The sequence below is a fragment of the Tupaia chinensis genome, unplaced genomic scaffold, assembly GCF_000334495.1.
Source record: "Tupaia chinensis unplaced genomic scaffold, TupChi_1.0 Scaffold143970_1, whole genome shotgun sequence".
Taxonomy (NCBI): Eukaryota; Metazoa; Chordata; class Mammalia; order Scandentia; family Tupaiidae; genus Tupaia; species Tupaia belangeri.
In genome coordinates this window covers 1,532,758-1,553,445 of record NW_006203821.1, presented here as the reverse complement: position 1 = coordinate 1,553,445, position 20,688 = coordinate 1,532,758, and the positions used below count along the sequence as shown (strand labels likewise).

The window sequence follows — 20,688 nt, the reverse complement described above, 5'->3', positions numbered from 1 at the left end:
ATACCTTATTATTTATTCTGCTTCTTTAACTTGACCAGAGAGAGAGAGACAGAGACAGAGAGAGAGAACACAAGCCACCAAGTCTGGGACTCAAACTGCAATCAGCCACGTGCAAATCCAGCACCTTAACTACCACGCCACCTGCCAGCCCATTAATAACTTTTATGGGGTCATTACATTACTGGATTCCCACATGGCCAATCACAGTTTGAGTCCCAGATCTGGCAGCTTGCTTTCTTGCTTTCCCTTTCTCATTCTCTGTCTCTTTAGTCAATTTAAAAAATAATGTGGGACCAGCAGATGACAGATGATATAATGGCTACATTGCTGGACTCCCATGTAGTCATCTGCAGTTTGAGTTCCAAACCCCGTGACTTAAACTCACACTGGGCATGTGTGTGTGCGTGCCCAGACCACCTACCGGCCCCTAAAGTTAAACGTGTTGTTTCTCTAGGCCCCTAACTGCAGCTTCTGAGCACTTAAAATATAACTATTATTAGGGCCAGCAGGTGGTGTGGTGGTTAAAGACACTGGATTCCCACATGCTAACTGTGGTTTGAGTCCTGGACCTGGTGGCTTACCTTCCCTTTCCCTCTCTCTCTCTCTCTTTGGTCAAATTAAAAAATGACAATAACAAATGGAATTAGATAGATAAATACTTTAAAAATATATAGCTAGTGTGACTGAAAAACTAAATTTTTACTTTAATTTTAATTTTAACACTCAATTCTGTTACTGAAAAACTTTTAAAGTATGTTTGGAACACATTTTTTAAAAAATTATTCATTTAATTTCATCCATTATTGTTATTTTTCAGTTTGACCATAGAGAGAGAGAAAGGGAAAGTGAGAAAGCAAGTCATGAAATCCAGAACTCAAACCACAATCAGCCATGTGGGAGTTCAGCACTCTAACCACCACACCACCTGCTAGCCCCTGTCTAAAATATAAAATGTGAATCTACTTTTTCTTTTTTTTATAAAGTTTATTTCTTTCTTTCTTCCATAAGTAACAAAAGAGAGAGGGAGGGAAGGAATCCTTAACAGTGTCCTAATGCCACAATCCATCCCCAGCCTTGGCCAGCCCAGATCATGGTATGTGCATGCCCAGCATACTCAGGGAGGTCTGCAGGTGCAAACTCTGGGTTTGAGTCAGCCACACAGAATACTGTGATTCACCTCTGTACCACCACCCAGTCCCTGAATCTACTTGGAAATTTTTTAGCATCTTACTTGAGATATAATTTAAATATAATAAAATTCAGCCATTTAAAGTGCACAAACTGGGCTGGCTCTATGGCCTACTGGTTAAGGAAACTGGATTTCACATGACTAACTATATGGTTCAAATCCTAGACCCAGTGGCTTGCAAAACATGCCAGGTATGTGTGGGCACATGCCCCAAATCCTAAAGGAAGGAGAAATGGAGAAGGTACTGTGGAGTAACTATGCCCCACTGGGGGTGCTATCTCCCTCTCCCTCTTTCTTCCTCTGACATACGTGCTGTCCAGAAAATGTTTTCAAAAATAAAATAAAGTATAGGGACCAGCAGTTAGCATAATGGCTATGTTACTGGACTCCCATGTAGTCGACCATGGTACAAGTCCTAAACCCGGTGGCTTAAACTCATGCCGGGCACATGTGCGTGCGTGCCCAAGATCCCGAGAGGAGAATGGAGGAGAAGGGATTGCAGCATGGCCATCCCCCCTGGGGGGTGATTTCTCACTTTCCGTCTCTCTGTCTCTCTTGACTCTCTCTTTCTGGCGAGCGTACGCGCCTATAGCAAAAACCTCTCCAAGAATAAATGAGTAAATAAATAAATAAAGTATAGAAATCAATTATTTTCAGTAAGGTCAGAGTTGTGTAATTATCACAACTTAAGGTCAGGACACATTCATCATCTAAAAATAAACCATGTAACCACCAGCAGTGACTCCCATTTCTCACCAATCCATCCTGCCTGAGGCAACCACTAATCTACTTTCTGTCTCTATAGACTGCCTTTTCTGGACATTTCACATAAATGGAATCACTCATTGTGGTCTTTCATGAAAGGTTACTTACACTGAGCAAAATGTTTTCAAGGTTCACCCATATGTGCAGCATATGTCAGTATTTCATCCCTTTTTATTACCAAATATTATTCCACAGTATGCCTATACAACATTTTGTTTATCTGTTCATCAGCTGATGGACATTTGACTTGTTTCTACTTTGAGGCTATTATGAATAGTGATGCTAACAACTGTAAATTTTATTAGATCTAAATAATACAGATACAATATTTCCCAGAAAACTTTTTCACAGAAAAATTTCACACCCAAGTTGAGATGTGTTGTAAGTGTAAAATGCACATCAATTTTCAAATACTGCTGGGGGAAAGCCAGATGGTTACCAGAGGTGTAAAATACCTTATTATTTATTCTTCTTCTTTAACTTGACCAGAGAGAGAGAGACAGAGACAGAGAGAGAGAACACAAGCCACCAAGTCTGGGACTCAAACTGCAATCAGCCACGTGCAAATCCAGCACCTTAACTACCACGCCACCTGCCAGCCCATTAATAACTTTTATGGGGTCATTACATTACTGGATTCCCACATGGCCAATCACAGTTTGAGTCCCAGATCTGGCAGCTTGCTTTCTTGCTTTCCCTTTCTCATTCTCTGTCTCTTTAGTCAATTTAAAAAATAATGTGGGACCAGCAGATGACAGATGATATAATGGCTACATTGCTGGACTCCCATGTAGTCATCTGCAGTTTGAGTTCCAAACCCCGTGACTTAAACTCACACTGGGCATGTGTGTGTGCGTGCCCAGAATCCCAAGAGGAGACTGGAGGAGAAGGGATTGCGGCATAGCCACCCCCCAACGGGGATTTTTCGCTTTCTGTCTGTCTTTCTGGCAAGCACACATGCCATATAGCAAAAATCTCTCAAATAAATAAATACATACACACATACGGGGGCCAGCCAGTGGCATGGTGGTTATGGCAACTGGAGTCCTGCATGGCTGACTATGATTCGAGTCCCAGACTTGGCAGCTTGCTTTCTTGTTTTCCTACTTTCTCGCTATCTCTCTCTGGTCAACTTCAATAAAATAAAAATAATGATAATAAAATTTAAAAATAATTATTTTTAAAAATAATAATAACAAATGGAATTAAGTAAATAAATAAATAATTCTTTTAAAAAATAATAACTTTTAGGGACTAGCAAAGGTGTGGTGGTTAAAGTGCTGGACACTCCCACATGGCTGACCATCATGGTTAGGGTCCCAAACCTGATGGCTTGCTTTTTCACATTCCCTCCTTTTCTCTCTCTCTCTGTCTCTCTCTGGTCAAATTAAAAAATAAATGAATGAATAAGTAAAATTGGATAAATACTTCTTTAAAAAATAATAACTTTTATGCTGATAATAAAATTTTAGGTGGTAGTTACTTTGGTATTTGGGATGAACTATTAAAATTAGTTTCAAGGTACCAGCAGATGACGTAATGGTTATGTCACTGGATTCCCACATGGGAGATGATGGTTCAAGTCTTGGACCAGGAGGCTTGAAACTTGCTAGGTGCGAGTACGTGTGTACCCAAGATCCTGAGAGGAAAATGGAGGAGAAGGAGTTGCAACATGGCCATCCCCCCATGAGGTGATTTCTTACTTTCTGGTTCTCTCTGTCTCTCCGGTGAGCACATGCACCCTATAGTAAAAATCTCCCTAAAAAAATAAAAAATAATACCTTTCTCTCAAGGCCAGCATGTGGCATAGTGGTTAAGGTACTAGACTCTCACATGGCCAACAATGGTTTGAGTCCCAGATCTGGCAACTTGAAAATTATGCCAGCACGTGTGTATGCAGATTGTAGAAATGCCATCCTCCCTGGGGGATGACTTCTCACTTGCCCTCTCTCTGTCTCTCTCTCTAGCAAGTGCACACACCCTATGGCAAAAACTTTAAAATAAAAAAAAGCAAAACATAAAACAAAAACTCTCACTTTCAAAAATAAACTTTTTTTATAAAGAATTATTTATTTATTTATTTATTTATTTTGGTGAACTGACCTTTATTTTATTACCTTACCTACAAATCATGCATGAATGCCTTGAAATAAGTTTTCTTTGAATAAACCCATTTTTACTCAGCAAAATTCAAAGGGGGAAACATTAGGCCTTTCTGGTGTAGAAAGAGCCTTTCAACAGTCCCTAAGTGATTTTCACAAAATAAAAAAAATGGACGCTAGTTTTGCAGAAGTTTTGGCTTAATTTTACCAAGTACGAAGATGTGCCACAATATAGTTAAGGCAAGGCAGAGGCAAACTAACAAAAAAGTTACTAATACAACAGTATATTGCAGTCTGAAAACAGCCACTGTCTATTTACTGACCAGATTACAAAAATAATCATGGAGGATACTTTACTTCATCCTTCTAATAAGTCTGTTGATCTGGTCTTCCCTGTTGCAAACCTCCTTCTATAAAATGGGTGGTCTTTTTCTTCATTCGACCTCATGGAGAAGATAATTTGAAGGGCCACAGGAAGTTTTTGCTTCTTTGAAGCGTTTTCTAACAGTATAGATTTCATGAATCAGATCCTCCATGCAGGTGATGCCAAATTTACCAAGAGATCAAGCAATCAAAGAGTTATCTGTCAAAGCAATTCACTTCTTATTTATTTTGCCATAACCACCCTTGTAGATCAGTTCCTTTACTGACTTCAGGTTCGGGTAACCCCATGCAATACATGGTTCCACAATTCTCAGCATGTTCATTGAGGCCTTATTGAGATTAACAAAGGAGCCATTGAAGATCTTGCAAAGGCAAAGAAGCTGCAAAACTTTACTAAGCTTTGGGCTCACTCCATTGATACATCTGATCCTGATGACAAACGCCAATTTGGATTCTGTAGGTACACAGAAATTGCCAGCTTTTCTTGCCATCCTGGCCATGCAAATCTCAGTTCTGTACATCTACCTATACTCCTTACGATAGTACTTAGCTTTTTCACAGATAAACTTCCTCCACGGGAACCAGCAGTTAGCGTAATGGCTGTCGCTGGACTCCCACGCAGTCGACCACAGTTTGCGTCCCGGACCCGGTGGCTTAGAACTCACGCCGGGCACGTGTGCGTGCGTGCCCAAGATCCCGAGAGGAGAATGAAGGAGAAGGGATTGTGGCATGACCATCCCCCCTGGGGGGTGATTTCTCGCTTTCTGTCTCTATGTCTCTCTCTGTCTGTCTGGCAAGTGCACACGCCCTGTAGCAAAAACCTCTCCAAAAAAAGAAAAAAAACTTCCTCCTTGCATTTTGAAGCATCTTTTGAGCAAACTTTTTTCTCAGGTGTTTGATCTTCAGCTCCGCAAAATTCCTTCGCTTTTTCTTAAGAGTTTCTGGCACAGCAGGAACCTTTTTCTTGGTGGCTTCCACTACAGCAGGAGACTTTTTCTTGGTTTCTGCTGCAGCAGGAACCTTCTTTTTCTTCCCTTGAATGCCCTCCATGGTTCCAGTCAGAAAAGAGCTATTTAATTTTTATTTATTTATTTTAATTTGACCACAGAGAGAGAGAGGGAAATTAAGAAATAAAGCCACTAAGCCCGGGATTCGAACTGTTGTCAGCCATGTGGGAGTGTCCAGCGCCTTAACCATCATACCACCTACTGGTCCCCCAAAATAAACAAACTTTTAAAAATAAACCATGAGGGACCAGCAGTTGTCATAATGGCTATGTCACTGGACTCCCATGTAGTTGACCACAGTTCAAGTCCCAGACCTGGTGGCTTAAACTCACACCAGCATGTACGGCTTACTTTCACTAAGTAGACTGCCTTGTCTCCAACACCAGCTGCCTCTTCTTCCAGGTCATCAGGATGATGTTCTTTTATGACATTGAAGGAGCTCACTCCCATAAGGCTCTGTGGCCTGCACCCAAGAGGCCTAGTCACCAATAGAGTCCTGCAAACCTGGTCCTTGCCCACTTACTTCTCCCCATTTTACTTTCCCCTCCTGGAATAATAAAATCCTTTTGTTTTTCAAAAGAGTAGATAATACTCAAGACTGCACTTCAGTCAAGCAGACCCCTCATGCCAGCCAGAGGATCTGCCCATCATTTCTACCAACCCTCTTTTCCCCTTCTCACTGCAAGGGTACTCATTATCCTAGCAAATGGAAAAAACTTACAGGCATCAAAATACTGCTGTCCATAGGCCTCCTTAACATGTGCAGGAGCTTCTTCCCAGGCTTGTTTCGCTCTGTCTAAGCATGTCTGAATGTCTGTCATTCCTGTTTTGAAGTAGCCAGGTTCAATTATGCTGACTTTCACCCTAAAATGATGAAGCTCACGCCTGAAACAAAACTCAAGTTAATAACACCATTTCAATGCTCTCAGAGAGGAAAACAAAACAAAAAAAGACTGTAAAGTCCCACTTACTGAATTTTTTTTTTTTTTTTTTTTTTTTTTGGAGAGGTTTTTGCTATAGGGCGCGTGTGCTTGCCAGACAGAGACAGACAGAGAGACAGAAAGTGAGAAATCGCCCTCCAGGGGGGATGGCCACACTGCAATCCCTTCTCCTCCGTTCTCTTCTTGGGATCTTGGGCACGCACACGCGCCCGGCGTGAGTTTAAGCCACCAGGTCCAGGACTTGAACTGTGGTCAACTACATGGGAGTCCAGTGACACAGCCATTACACTAACTGCTGGTCCCTCTTACTGACTATTTTAAAGGATAACAAAATGAGGAAGGATTACATCAACTACCATAACTACTCAATGATATAACCACTCTTTTAACAGCTTTATTAAGTACCTACTGTGTGCTACACATGGGAGACATAAGGAATACAAATAATAATAAAGAAAATCAGCATTTATTATGATAAGCTAAGTGTTTTTTGTTGTTGTTTTAGAGAGATTTTTGCATGTGCTTGCCAGAGAGACAAAGAGACAGAAAGCAAGAAATCACCCCCCCCCCAGAGGGGATGGTCATGCTACAATCTCTTGTCCTCCATTCTCCTCTCAGAATCTGGGGCACATGCACACAGCATGAGTTTCTAAGCCACAGGGTCCAGGACTCAAACCACAGTCGACTACGTGAGAGCCCAGTGATGTAATCATTATGCCATCTGCTGGTCCCAAGCTAAATGTTTTTAGGTGCACAGTCTCAGAAGATTAAGATTCAATTTCTCACTTCAGAGGTCATAGTGAGTAAGTCCAAAAGTAAGCAAAAAAATCACAATGCAACTCAAAAGAATTATGAAGGTATTCAAGAGGATATGGAAGTAGAGAAAAAAATGCAGGTAGATTGTCTCTTTTTTTTTAATAATTCTTTTAATTTCGAGAAAAGCAGTTTTGGCTTTAATAAATCAAATAAATGCTAAGGAACTTTGCTTAAAACTAAAGCCAGGAAACAGGTTAGGATTCTGTTCAAATAGTAGGTACATGAACCTATCGACAGCTCAAGACAGGACAAAAATCCTTAAAACCAGAAAACAAAGCTAGAAGAAAAGGCAAGAGAGAAACGTCAAGTTACCTACAGGTAGATTTTCTGCAAGAGCATGGGAGGGCTTCCTTGAGGTTGAACCTAGTGGCAGAAAGAGGATAGTCCCAAGAAAAGAATGGGAGGAGTAGCATACCAGATAGTGAGATGCCATGTAAAAGTCAGGTGCCTGTGGGAAATTACAGAGTGTTCATAGACTACCAAAGACCATTATCAGATGTTAGCATGACAATGACAAATCATGAGGGCTGCTAGGTGGTGTAGTGGTTGAGGCACTGGACTCCCACATAGCTAAAAGCAATTCGAGTTCTGGACCTGGCAGCTTGCTTTCTCACGTTCCCTTTCTCTCTGTCTCACTCTGGTCAAATTAAAAATAATAATAATAGGGGACCAGCAGTTGACATAATAGCTATGTCGCTAGACTCCCATGTAGTCGACTGTGGTTTGAGTCCCAGACCTGGTGGTTTAAACTCACACTGGGCTCATGTGAGTACATGCCCAAGATCCCAAGAGGAGAATGGAGGAGAAGGAATTACGGCGTGGCCATCCACCCTTGGGGGGGTGGGATTTCTCACTTTCTGTCTCTCTGTCTCTCTCTGTCTTTCTGGAAACTTTGGTTTTGCATCAGAGTAAAATAAAATAAACCCATTACATTTGGAACATAAAATAATAATAATAATAATAAATGGAATTAAATAAATAAATCTTAAAAAATAAAAGACAGCACATACCATACACTACTTATGTTAATTTATAACACTAACCATAGGAAGCTATCTGGTGCTTGTAATATTCACAGCTCACTTCCAAGTGAAATTGCCCAAGGTCAACCCCTGCTAAAGGGGAGCCTGAACAGCGTATGTTGTACCATATGACCACGCTCTCACTGCCACAGCTAAATGGACCAGCGAGGGCACCTGATGAGAGGAGAGACCCTATTAGGGCTGGAAGGTGGTTCTGCCTATTATGATAATGGGCAAATTACTAAACCTCTGTGCCTGAATTTCCTCATATGTACAATTATAAAAATAATACCTTCTTCTGGTGCTAGTACATGACATAGAGGTTAAGACAGCTGGATCCCACATGGCCAACCTCATAGTCGAGTCCCAGACCTGATGGCATAAAAATTACAAGATGCTAATTACTAACGTGGCCCAAAATCGTTTTTTTTTTTTTTTTTGGAGAGGTTTTTCGCTATACGGCACGTGCGCTCGGCAGACAGAGAGAGACATAGAGACAGAAAGCGAGAAATCACCCCCCGGGGGGATGGTCACACCGCAATCCCTTCTCCTCCATTCTCCTCTCAGGATCTTGGGCACACACGCACACGCGCCCAGCATGAGTTTGAAGCCACCAGGTCTGGGACGCAAACCGCTGTCTACTACGTGGGAGTCCAGCGACATAGCCATTACGCTAACTGCTGGTTCCCTACATGCCCAAAATCCTGAGAGGAGAAGGGAATTTTATCGCTATCCCCCTGGGGAATGACTTCTCACTCTCTCTCTTTCTCTCTCTCTCTCTCTTTCTCTCTCCAACAAGTGCATGCATCCTGTAGCAAACTAAAAGAAAAATAACAATAACAACAACAACAACAATAATAATAATAATAAAACCTTCCTCATTGCTAAGTGAAAAAAAGTGATGTAATAGATGTAAAGTACCTACAATAGTACCTGATATACAATAATAATTTTGCAAGAATATATGATGTGGTCCCCGGGACACACAAAAAAATTAACTCAGTCAATAGAATTCTTTCCTAGGACTGAAATAGCAATATCTCTCTGTCTCTCTCTGTTGTTCTAGCAAGTGCATGTGCCCTATAGTAAAAACCTCTCCAAAAAAATTAAAAAAAAAAAAAAGAGGAAGAAGCAGGCTGGTAGAAGGACATGAAGCTGAAATAATATATAAAAAAAGCCAGGAGCAGGTCAGCAGGTGGCATGGAGGCTAAGAGCATGGGATCTCACATGACCATGGGACATGGTTCAAGTCCCAGACCCAGCAGTTTGAAAAACATACCAGGTGTATATGTATGTATCCCCAAAGTTCCAAGAGGAGAACAGAAGGGAAGGAATTGCAGCATGGCCGTCCCCCAAGGGGAAAAGGGACAATTTCTCACTTTCCCTCTCTTTCTGTCTCTCTCTGTTCTTACTGGCAAGTGCACACACCCTGTAGCACACACACACACACAAGAGGCCAGGAAAAATGTGGCAAGCTAAAGTTATAAGAAGGAAAATAGCTATTAAACAAACAACAACAACAAAGATATACAGAATAAAGGGAAGGAATAAGTTAGTGGGAAATAGATCAGCAACCTGAGAAAAAGAGAGTTACCAGGAAAAGATAAGTACGTATACTCTTTAGGAAGGACAGAGGACAGTTATACTCTCTCCAGTAATAAAATGTTATCAAGGATAAATTCTGAGAATTAAAGTCTGAATGTTGGTAGAAGACAAAACCCTGTGGTCAAAACACAGTTTAGTGGGAACCAGCAGTTAGCATAATGGCTATGTCGCTGGATTCCCACATAGTCGACCGCGGTTCACATCCCGGACCCGGTGGCTTAGAACTCACGGCGGGCGTGTATGCGTGAGTGCCCAAGATCCCAAGAGGAGAATGGAGAAGGGATTGCGGCGTGACCATCCCCCCTGGGGGGTGATTTCTCTCTTTCTGTCTCTCTGTCTCTCTCTGTCTGGCGAGTGCACGTGCCCTATAGCGAAAACCTCTCAAATAAAACCCCACAGTTTGGCCATCCTGGCTGTGGCAGATGAATCTTGAGAAAGAAACTTAAGCCTGAGTCTCAGTTTCCTATATAAAACAAGCTAATAATGATATCTACCTATTAGGATTTTTTTTTTTTTGAGAAGTTTTTGCTATAGGGCGCGTGTGCTTGCCAGACAGAGACAGACAGAGAGACAGAAAGCGAGAAATCACCCCCCAGGGGGGATGGCCAGGCCGCAATCCCTTCTCCTCCATTCTCCTCTCAGGATCTTGGGAACACACGCACACGCACCTGGCGTGAGTTTTAAGCCACCGGGTCCAGGACGTGAACCGCAGTTGACTACGTGGGAGTCCAGCGACATAGCCATTATGCTAACTGCTGGTCCCTGGTTAGGATTTTTGAGAGTGGTGAAATATAATAAGATAGGTGAAAGCAACTAGCACAAAGCTTAAGACATAGTTAAGTGATCAATAGTTTCTGTTTTAACTTGAGAGTTACCTCAGAACATCCGAAAAAGCTTCTACTCCATACTTGGAGCTAGAGTAGAGTCCTCCAAAGAAACCAACTCTTCCTAAAATGCTGGCAACATTGACAATCCTCCCCTGGGCTTTCCTCACCAGGGGAAGCATATTCAAGGTCACCTGCACCAAACCAATGAGATTCACGTTCAGGATATTCACAGAGTCGTCAATCTTCTGCCACTCACTGCAGCAAAGTGGGTAAGAGATGCCTGCGTTGTTGACCAGGCCCCAGAGTCCTATAACAACGAAAGTCAAATCAGGAGTTTGGTTTCAGACAAAAATGACAGACTATTCGCCTTGCCCAATTTTTCTGCTGAAGCAACTAAAAATGCTAGAGAAAATATGTTTTTTATATTAAATGCATCTATCAGTTTACAAAAAGGGGGAAAAAGGTCAAAAACTAAGGGGAAAGCAGGAATTCAGAGACAGTGAATAGAACATTGAGAGCTGGTGTTTGATTTGAAGGGAATTGCCAACCAGTGTGAATTTGAACTTCAGTATTTATAGCCTCAAAATCACAGAAGGCAAGAGATGAAATCCAGGGCCCATCTAAGGCAGAGAGCCTAATACAAGACACTGTCTTCATTAAACAGGAGTCCTAAATGACAATATTATCAGTTTAAGATTGAGCTAGAAAGTCTTTCCAAAGGATTGAAAGTAAAATTGTCTACATTGCATTTGGTGCTGGGGAGAAGCGAGAAGAATCATACCTAAAGAATCATAACAAGCTATGCTTCATGAGATTTGCCGCCCAAAATACCACTATAGGAGCGGAAAAAAAAAAAAAAAAAAAAACACCTCACATGGATGACCACAGTTCAAGTCCAAGTCCTGAACCTGGTGACTTGCTTACTTACTTTCCCTTTTTCTCTCCCTGGTGAGTCTCTGTCTCTCTCTGATAAGCACACATGTCCCATAGCAATTTTTTTTTTTGGTAGCGGTTTTTTCCTTAGGGTATGTATGCTTGCTAGAGAGAGAAACAGAGACAATGAGATGGAAAGTGAGAAATCGCCCCCCTCTTTCCACCACCCCCGGCAAGGGGGATGACCACACTACAATCCCTTCTCCTCCATTCTACTCCGGGATCTCTCCTTCATTCTTCTTTTGGGGTTTTGAGCATACACACACATACTCAGCATGAGTTTCAAGCCACTGGGTCTAGGAATTGAATCACAGTCAGTCATGTGGGAGTCCAGCAACATAACTGCTACACCATCTGCTGATTCCCCTATAGCAAATTTTAAAATAATAATTTAATAATGGTGATAATATATAAAATTAAATAATTCTTTTTAAAAAGCGTGAAAATTTTCAAGGTAATAAATCTGTTGAGCTCATTTTTCAATATAATATAAGCATTGCTAAGGAAATGAAACCCCACGAAGGACAAAGCCAGCCTTTTAAGCATTGCTTCATGCCTAAGTAAATAAAAGAAGAAAATGCTTCATACCTCTGTCCCCCACAAGCTCCTTCACCCACTGGGCAGCGGCCACGATGCTCTCTGTCTTGGTGACATCCAGGGTCACTGTCTCCAGCCTGTCTGAGGTCTGGCGCCTCAGCTGCTCAGCTCCCTTCTCTGTCAGACATGCAGCCAGCACCCTCAGGCCTCGCATGTCCAGCTGTCTGGCCAGCAGGTTCCCGAAGCCCGAGTCACAGCCCGTGATGAAGACGTACTTGTCTCTCAGTTGGCCCACCACCTGCCTCTCCCGGTACCAGCGCAGAAGGTAGTACAGGCCCACCAGGGCTGCCAGGTAGAGCCACATACTGAGGAAACGTCCTTCTCCTTCAATAGAAAGAGAACAGCTTTCATTAGGTTCCTTCCTTTTTCCTTTAATCCAATCTGTTAAGTATTAACTATGCATGTTGCACTGGATGTAGGCTGAACTAATAAGATTTGTAACAATAGAGGTAGAGGAAAAAGATAGGTATAGGCCCACAAAGACAAAGGCCTGCACTAAAGTGCTTGCAGAAGGTAAGCCTGTACGATACAAACTCCTTAGTTTGGTACAAAAGTCCCTGAGTGCTCGGGACCAACTTCAATATTAGTTTTCTCTCATCATGCTCTCTTGCAACCTACTCAATAGTTAGAACAAGCAGCTTTCAGTACCCCACATAGTACAGGCTTCTTAATCCCACAATTACTTCTCTGTACAATTAGTTTTTCCTATGCTTCATCTGCTTTGGAAGTAGCATTCATCTGTTAAGACTCAACTTCATTATTATTTTCTTTCATTTTTAATTTACTTTATTTAAGTTTATTTATTTTAATTTGACCAGAGAGGTACAGAGTGAGAAAGAGGGAATGTGAGAGACTAAGCTGCCAGGTCTGGGATTCAAACCACCATTGGCCATGTGGAAGTCCAGCACCCTTAACCACCACACCTCCTGCCAGCCCCTCAATTATTATTTTCACTCAAAAACATTAACACAAAATCAACTCAAAGTCAGACACAGTAGTAAGCACTGACTACAGCAATGAACAAGATATGATCCTTTCTTTTTTCATTTTTTGTCTTCACTCATGATAGAGCATATGCACAAACATGAGAGAGAGGAGCACCCTCCACAATCCCCTCCCAACATCAAATTCCAAAATGTGAAACTTTGGGGAACAATCCATTATCCAAACCATAGCATCATCCTCACTCCCTTCTCTGAAGCCCTCTTTCTCTCTCAAACCAGAGAACTTGGTGTTCTTTGGTCAGCTGCCTCTGCTGTCCAATTAGTATTCTCTTGTGCACTGTATTAACAGAAGGCTTCATCTTGCTTCATTTTATCCACTCCCCCTTTGGTCAGCTGCCTCTGCTGTCCAATTAGTATTCTCTTGTGCACTGTATTAACAGAAGGCTTCATCTTGCCTTCATCTTGCTTCATTTTATCCACTTCCCCTTAGAGGGAAGCTTGGGCCTCACAGTCTCCCTGGGCATATTATTCAACCATAGCATACCTAGCAACAAGATTATACTTGAAAAAGAGATATGTCAGGTAAATCCCAAACCCTGGCCCAGATCTAAACATGGATCATATACCTGAGGATGCCTTAAATATTTCAAATAGCAAGCCGAAAGTAGCCAGCTTATTTTTATAACCATTCACCTGCAAATGTTGTACAATCTTTTATGTTTCTATGACTCAAAATTTATATACTTAACATTGCTATTTTTTTAAGAGAGAGTTTTGCTATAGGATGCATACACTCACCGGAGAGACAGAGAGACATAAAGCGAGAAGGGGATGGCCACACTGCAATCCCTTCTCCTCCATTCTCCTCTCAGGATTTTGGGCATTCACACAAGCATGCACACACACCCAGAGTGAGTTTTAAGCTGCAGGGTTGGGGACTTGAACCACAATCAGCCATGTGGGAGTCCAGCAACGTAACCATTATGCCATCTGCTGGTCCCAAGGAAGTTTCTTTTATAAAGCAATCAAGCCACACTGGGAGACTGTATGTGTGATTGATACGCAGGGGAATTTTTTTTTTTTTTAATCTATCTCTGAGAAGTTAGACCTCTCAGTATTGTTACCAAACTCAAATCAGGTTTGCTTGCTCAAACACTACAAAACCAAACTGTATGCACATAGTGTGATGAAAGTACAGCTTTATTGCAAAGCACAAAGCAAGGAGAGCAGGCAGCTCATGCTGAAAAGATATTCCCCACATACTTTTTTAAATTAATTAATTAATTTAATTCCATTTGTTATTAATATTTTTCAATTTGACCAGACAGAGACAGAGAGAGGAAAAGTAAGAAAGCCAGGGTCAGGTCCAGGACTCAAACCGCTGTCAGCCTATGGGAATCCAGCACCTTTAACCACAGCGCCACCTGCTGGCCTCCCCATATGCATTTTTTTCTATGAAAATAAGCGTTATTACATCAAGTACATACAAAGATGCAAACAGTTTTAAGTCATTTTCTTCCAGATGTTTTGATGAACTTACAGTAAATGCAAAACTGAAATCTACACACAGTCTTAGTATGAAAATGTTCGGGGGTCCCTGCTGGGTTGGGTGGTTGCTCTTTCTTCTGTATTTATAACTTGTGCATTTTTAAAGTTGACTTCAACACACTAATAGTCACGCAAATACTTAGAAAAGAAGTTAGGGTAGGCAGAGTCTACACCAGATGGATGGTTATGTGCTGTCAGTGTGCCTTAGAAACAAAACCCTTAGAGGAGTGTTAGCTTCGGAAAAAAGCAAAGGCTAACTTGGGTAACATAATGCATTTAAGAAAGGAAATGAAAAGGAGACGCTGGTATCTTGGAGGCAAACTTCAGTTTGCTATAAGGTAACTTCGCGTTCATATCTGAAATCAACACTTCAAAAAAGAAAAACCTTGGGTAGTTCCTAACTACTTAAAATGAAAACCCTAACTAACTGCAAAATCCTTTCTCAACCTATGAGACATAGTTTCAGAGCCTAGAGAACCGCGGAGGAAAAACCAAACTGCTACCATTTTGAAAATGAGTGTTTCCTCTGAGCCGGGACATGGCCTGTAACTTCTCCTCCAGTGCAGAGGTGGGAGGTCCCGGAGCGGGCTAGGGCTAGGACCTGGCATTCCGCTCCCGTCTCTGCCAAGTATTGCAAACCAGCCCCATAGCGCGAATGATGCCTCCGTTCAGCCTCTCCATGGCGCTCTTGGTGCCCCCATAGGTGGGTCTGATCTCCTTACCCAGCTCCTCGATGATGGCCCGCAGCTCTACATACTTGTTCTGGGGCACCTGGCTGCTCCCCGTTCCCTGGGTGTAGCCTAGGGACAGATCCATAGTCTCTCAGCAGCTGGCAGTACTGTGAGGACGTCGCCATGCTGGTAGAAGGCGAGTGGACACTCCCAGCTAGAGAAAAAGGTGTCGACTGTTTTTTTTAAGAGCATAGATCAATCCAGATGCTCGAGTCTGGCCACGCTCCATAATGAGACTAACCAATTCTTGACATTGATTTCAAATCCATTTCATCTGTCTGGATTAAGCAGCTTTTAACCCTTCGAGGGTCTGACTCCCTTGAGGTGGACAAAAGCTGCAGACCTCCCTCGGAAACCCACCTTTGCCTCCGTGCTGTTTCGCACTTGAGCTCTCTGCGACGTGGAAGGGGAGGAGCCGGGTGTGTGGCACTGCCCTAAGGCGCCCAGGACGCGAGAAGGCGCCCAGGACGCGAGAAGGAACTTGGCGAAGTTTCCCCCTACATGCATTTTTAAGAGCAAAATTAGGGGCAGAAGTCCCAGGCATGTGATTAGTTCAATGATTGGTTCAAGAGGCGTGATCATCTCGTGGGCATACTTGATAGCCAAGGCCTTAGATAATCAAATTTCTGTTCAGGTTTCTGGAGCCATTCAGCCTGGAGTCTTTGAGCTCACAGTCAGCAGTTTCCATCCTACAAAACATCTTTCATATTGAAATTAAAACCTTACCTTTCTTGGGACCAGTAGCTGATGTAATGGCTATGTCGTTGGACTCCCACAGGACCCAGTGGCTTAAACTCACACCGGGTGCATGCATGCCCAAGATCCCTAGAGGAGAATGGAGAAGGCACTGTGGCATGGCAAATCACACCTGGGGGTTGATTTCGCGGACAGAGAGGACAATGGGCCTTGGCCCCCCCCCCAAAAAAAAAAAAAAACTCTCCAAAACAAAACAAAACAACAACAAAAACACCTTACCTTTCTTTTGAGGCCAGTAAGTGGCGTAATTGTTAAGTCGCTGGACTCACATATAGTTAACTAACATCTGAGTCCCGGACCCAGTGGCTTAAAATGGATATGTCTATATCAGCTGCACTTCCTATTGAATATATTTAGATTTATTGAGATCTTTAGTGAATCAATCGAATGTGAAAAGGTAGGGGCATGGAAAGCAAGTGCAGATATCAGAGACAGTGTATCTAAGGGTGGGAAATGACAGAGGTGATAGATAGGGAATGGGAGGGGAGAAACAATATATAAGCAACAAGAAATGGAAAATGATTTGTTGACGATAACATGTAAATATCCTTGATTGAGCCAATATATAATGTATTCTGGATGGAAAGTCTCATTTTGTATACCATAATGATGTACAGTGAATTAATGTAGATAAGTAAATTTAAATTTTATTTTTAAAAAAAGGGGGGAAAAAAACTCACACTGGGTGCATGTACATGCCCCAAATCCCAAGAATGGAGAAGGGATTGCAGCATGGCCACGCTGGGGGGGGGGGGGGGGGGATTTCTCACTTTCTGTCTGTCTCTCTGTCTCTGTCTCTGTCTCTCCCATGAATGCACATGCCCTATAGTAAAAACTTCTCAAAAAAAAAAAAAAACTTTATCTTTCCTTTAAGTGAGAGTTTTAGAGGTCTAATGTCCCTCATTCATGGCCAGTATTGCTTCAAAGTCTGAAATCCTACCCCTTACTCTGGGACATTACAATGTAGATGGACTTTAGGCAGATGGCATGGTGGTTAAGGGCACTGGACTCCCACATGGTTGACTGCGGTGAGAGTCCTGGACCTGGCAACTTGCTCTCTCACTTTCCCTGTTTTTCTATCTCTCACTCTGTCTGCCTCTGGTCAAATAAATAAGTAAAGTTAAATAAAATAATTATTTAAGAAAAATGTAAATGGACTTTGTATTCCAAGAACCTTAGAAAATACACTTTACCTTTAGTTTGGCGCTTATTAATTTTCAGTTCGGGAAATTCTTATTTCTTTTTTAAAGGGGAAACTGAGAACCCATTCCTCTTAGGGAGCCCTGCTCATTTTCAGTACCTCCTATTCTTTGAAAAACCTCTCAAAACTGAAGGGAAATGGGCCAGGACTGATCTAGCTGCTTCCTGGTGAATCAGGATGTAGTTTCAGAGGTCAAGATTGAAGGAAAAGCATACTTTCATTTCAACGTGCTCAGAATTTTGCCTTTAGTTTTTCAGTATCATTATGTTAGCACAGCTTCCTGTTATGTTCCCAAATCTGAAAGCACATTTAATTATTATATACAACAAAGAAGACAGCCAAGTTGCTAGCCTATTTTCCCTAGAAGCCAGGTAGCTTATTACTTTACTTACCCAGATAAATTTTATTTTACCTAAGATATGTAAGTGCAACATGAAATTTTGCCATTATGCAAACTCCTTTCTAATAAGCCAGCATATAATTCAAAGTTATTTTATGTTCTAAGACAAATTTTGCCAATGAATAATCATAAAAATAGCCAGCTGGGAACCAGCAATTAGCGTAATGGCTATGTGGCTGAACTCCCATGTAGCTGACCGCGGGTCAACTTCCGGACCTGGTGGCTTCAACTCACACCGGGCACATGTGCATGCGTGCCCAAGATTCCCGAGAGGAAAATGGAGGAGAAAGGATTGTGGCGTGGCCATCCCCACTGGGGGGTGATTTCTCGCTTTCTGTCTCTCTTGTCTTTCTGGCAAGTGCATGTGCTCTATAGCAAAATCAGCCATTTGAAGTGATCTGATAGAATGTCCTAGTCTGGGGACACCTGCTGGCACTGGACCTTCCCACATGGCCAACCATGATTCAAGCCCCAGACCTGGCTTGTTTCTCACTTTCTTACTTTCCTTCTCTCTGTGTGTCTTTCTCTGGTCAAATTAAAATTAATTAATAAATGGGGGACCAGCAGGTGGCGTGATGGTTAAGGCACTGGACACTCCCACATGGCCAACCATAGTTCAAGTCCTGGACCTGGTGGCTTGCTTTTCCATTTTCTCTCCCTCTCTCTCTGTCTCTCTCTGGTCAAATTAAAATAAGTGAATGAATAAATAAAATTAATTTAAATAATTAATTAATTGATTAATGGATAAATAAAATTAAATTAATAATTCTTTCAAAATAAAATTTAAAAAGAATGTCCTGTTCTGTAGTTTGCATTTAGAGTGACTGTCTATACACTAGCTATAGTGGTGATTTGGGGAGTCTACACGCTGGGCGTGTGTGCGTGCGTGCCCAAGATCCCGAGAAGAGAATGGAGGAGAAGGGATTGTGGCGTGGCCATCCCCCCAGGGGGTGATTTCTCACTTTCTCTCTCTCTGTCTCTCTCTGTCTTTCTGGCGAGCACTCGCCCTATAGCAAAAACCTCTTAAAAAAAAAAAAAGTCTGCACTTCCCAGAAGACTAGGGAGATCATTGGTTGGAGGAAGTGATCGATGAGGAAAGTCTGGAGGGATAGAGGCTCCTGGTGGTGGGCCTTAGCCCAATGGCTCAGAAGCCGTGCAGCCTCCTGGGGGCGCTGCTGAACAGGCCAGGCAGTGCAGGTGGTAAGTTTGTTCAAATCTGCAGGAGGGCCTCAGCCAAGGGCTACAATCAGAAGGACCACAGCAGTCTCTCTGGGGTCCGTCCTCTCTGAATTCCAACAGTGGATATCCCAGTGCTGGAGAGGGGTATTTCTGTAGTGGGAATCGGTCAAGCTAATCAATGAGGGAAGGTTGTCTAGGTAGAGGGTGACGGCTGCACTTCTCCTTTCCTAAACAGAGTGGGCAGGTTTTGCTCCACAGTGGAAGTCTTTGTAGGAGGGTCAGGATGGGTTCAGGGAAGATGTTTTTCATCACGGTTGGGAGGAACTCATGTCCTAGCCTCTGAGGACAGAATCGGCAACCTGACATTTGCTACTCTGCCAATCCACCTCTAAAGGGAAAACCCTTCCATCAGTCTGTGTCTCCCCTCCCATGAACAGTGTCACAACAGACAAAGGGTGGGTGCCCACCAGAGGGGACCAATCAGGCGTCTGTCTGGCCGTGTCCCTCGCCGGCTTCATGTAGTTCCTTGGCAATAAGCAATTGGATATAGAGCCTCCGCCAGACTGAACGCATAGGGGTCCCTCAGCACCAATTTTGCCATTTAGCCTTCATGGAACTACCACGAAAATGCAGTTAAATAGACTCAATCATGCTCCGTAGCAAGAAGCCATGGAGCCACAAACACATTCTCTCATCATAAACATTCATTCATTCAGGGGTTATACATTCCCTGTCCACACCAGCCAATTACCAGATGAGCCCTGACCGCTGGTCCTGCAACCAAAGAGTGTACGGGTCTCCTTTTCCACTCAAATTGCGTGGGTCTAACTAGGGCTCTACAGATCCTTGGGGACTTCAGCCAACTACCAGATGAGCCCTGACTGCCGGTCACACTGGGAGTGTGTGCGTGCATGCCGATCCCAAGAGGAGAATGAGGAGGAGGGATTGTGGCATGGCCATGTCCCCTGAGATGTGCTTTCTCACTTTCTATCTCTCTGTCTCTCTCTGTCTTTCTGGTGAATGCACACACCCTATAGCAAAAACCTCTCCAAAAAAAAAAAAAAAAAAAGAAAAAGCATAGCTAAAAAAAACAAAACTTTACTCTTTGATAGAGTAGAATCAGACTTTCTAAATACAGTAGCTAAATGACCTGATTAAGACAGCAGCAGGCAAACAATTATTTTTCTTTTCCTTCTTATACTTAAAAAAATTTACTGATTTTGTTAGTATTATATAAAAACCTAGTTTAAAAGATAAAACAAATTTTAGTCTTGTATCAGTGTGCCTTTGAATAAATTCAGTCAAATCCAGTTAATTTTACTTCAACATTCTGAATTTCCTTTTTTCCAACTTTTTATAATCATTAGTTTTATCTATAATACTCCTTGTTCATTTGTTTACTCAGAAATTTTCAAACATCCACTACACCAGACAAAACTACTCTTGAACAAAAAAAATCTCACATCCTTTTCTCTTTTTCTATTTATCAAAAATATCTTAACTTGGGTTTGGCAGGTGGCATGGTGGTTAGGGTGCTGGGCTCCCACATGGCTGACCATTGTTCAAGTCCCGTACCTGGCAACTTGCTTTCTCATTTTCCCTCTCTCTCGCTCTGTCTCTCTCTAGTCAAATTAAAAGAAAGAGAGAGAGGGGACCAGCAGTTATGTCCAGCTATGTTGCTGGACTCCCACGTAGTTGACCGCAGTTCATGTCCCGGACCCGGTGGCTTAAAACTCACGCC

General features: G+C 42.4%; 1 protein-coding gene and 1 pseudogene across 1 annotated transcript in view; both read right to left on the bottom strand.

The window, feature by feature from the left end:
• Nucleotides 1-12,539, bottom strand: part of LOC102485005 (17-beta-hydroxysteroid dehydrogenase type 6) — a 15,371-nt gene extending 2,832 nt beyond the window's left edge. Inside the window, exons 1-3 of the mRNA XM_006165629.3 lie at nt 12,180-12,539; nt 10,707-10,965; nt 6,169-6,332 (exon numbers count right to left, since the gene is read on the bottom strand). Coding sequence (XP_006165691.1) covers nt 6,169-6,332; nt 10,707-10,965; nt 12,180-12,492 — 736 coding nt within the window. The 5' untranslated portion in view covers nt 12,493-12,539. The remainder of the gene's footprint in view (nt 1-6,168; nt 6,333-10,706; nt 10,966-12,179) is intronic.
• A 2,735-nt stretch (nt 12,540-15,274) lies between these two features.
• On the bottom strand, nt 15,275-15,536 carry LOC102495023 (cyclin-dependent kinase 2-associated protein 1 pseudogene; annotated as a pseudogene).
• Between the last annotated feature and the right edge of the window lie 5,152 nt (nt 15,537-20,688).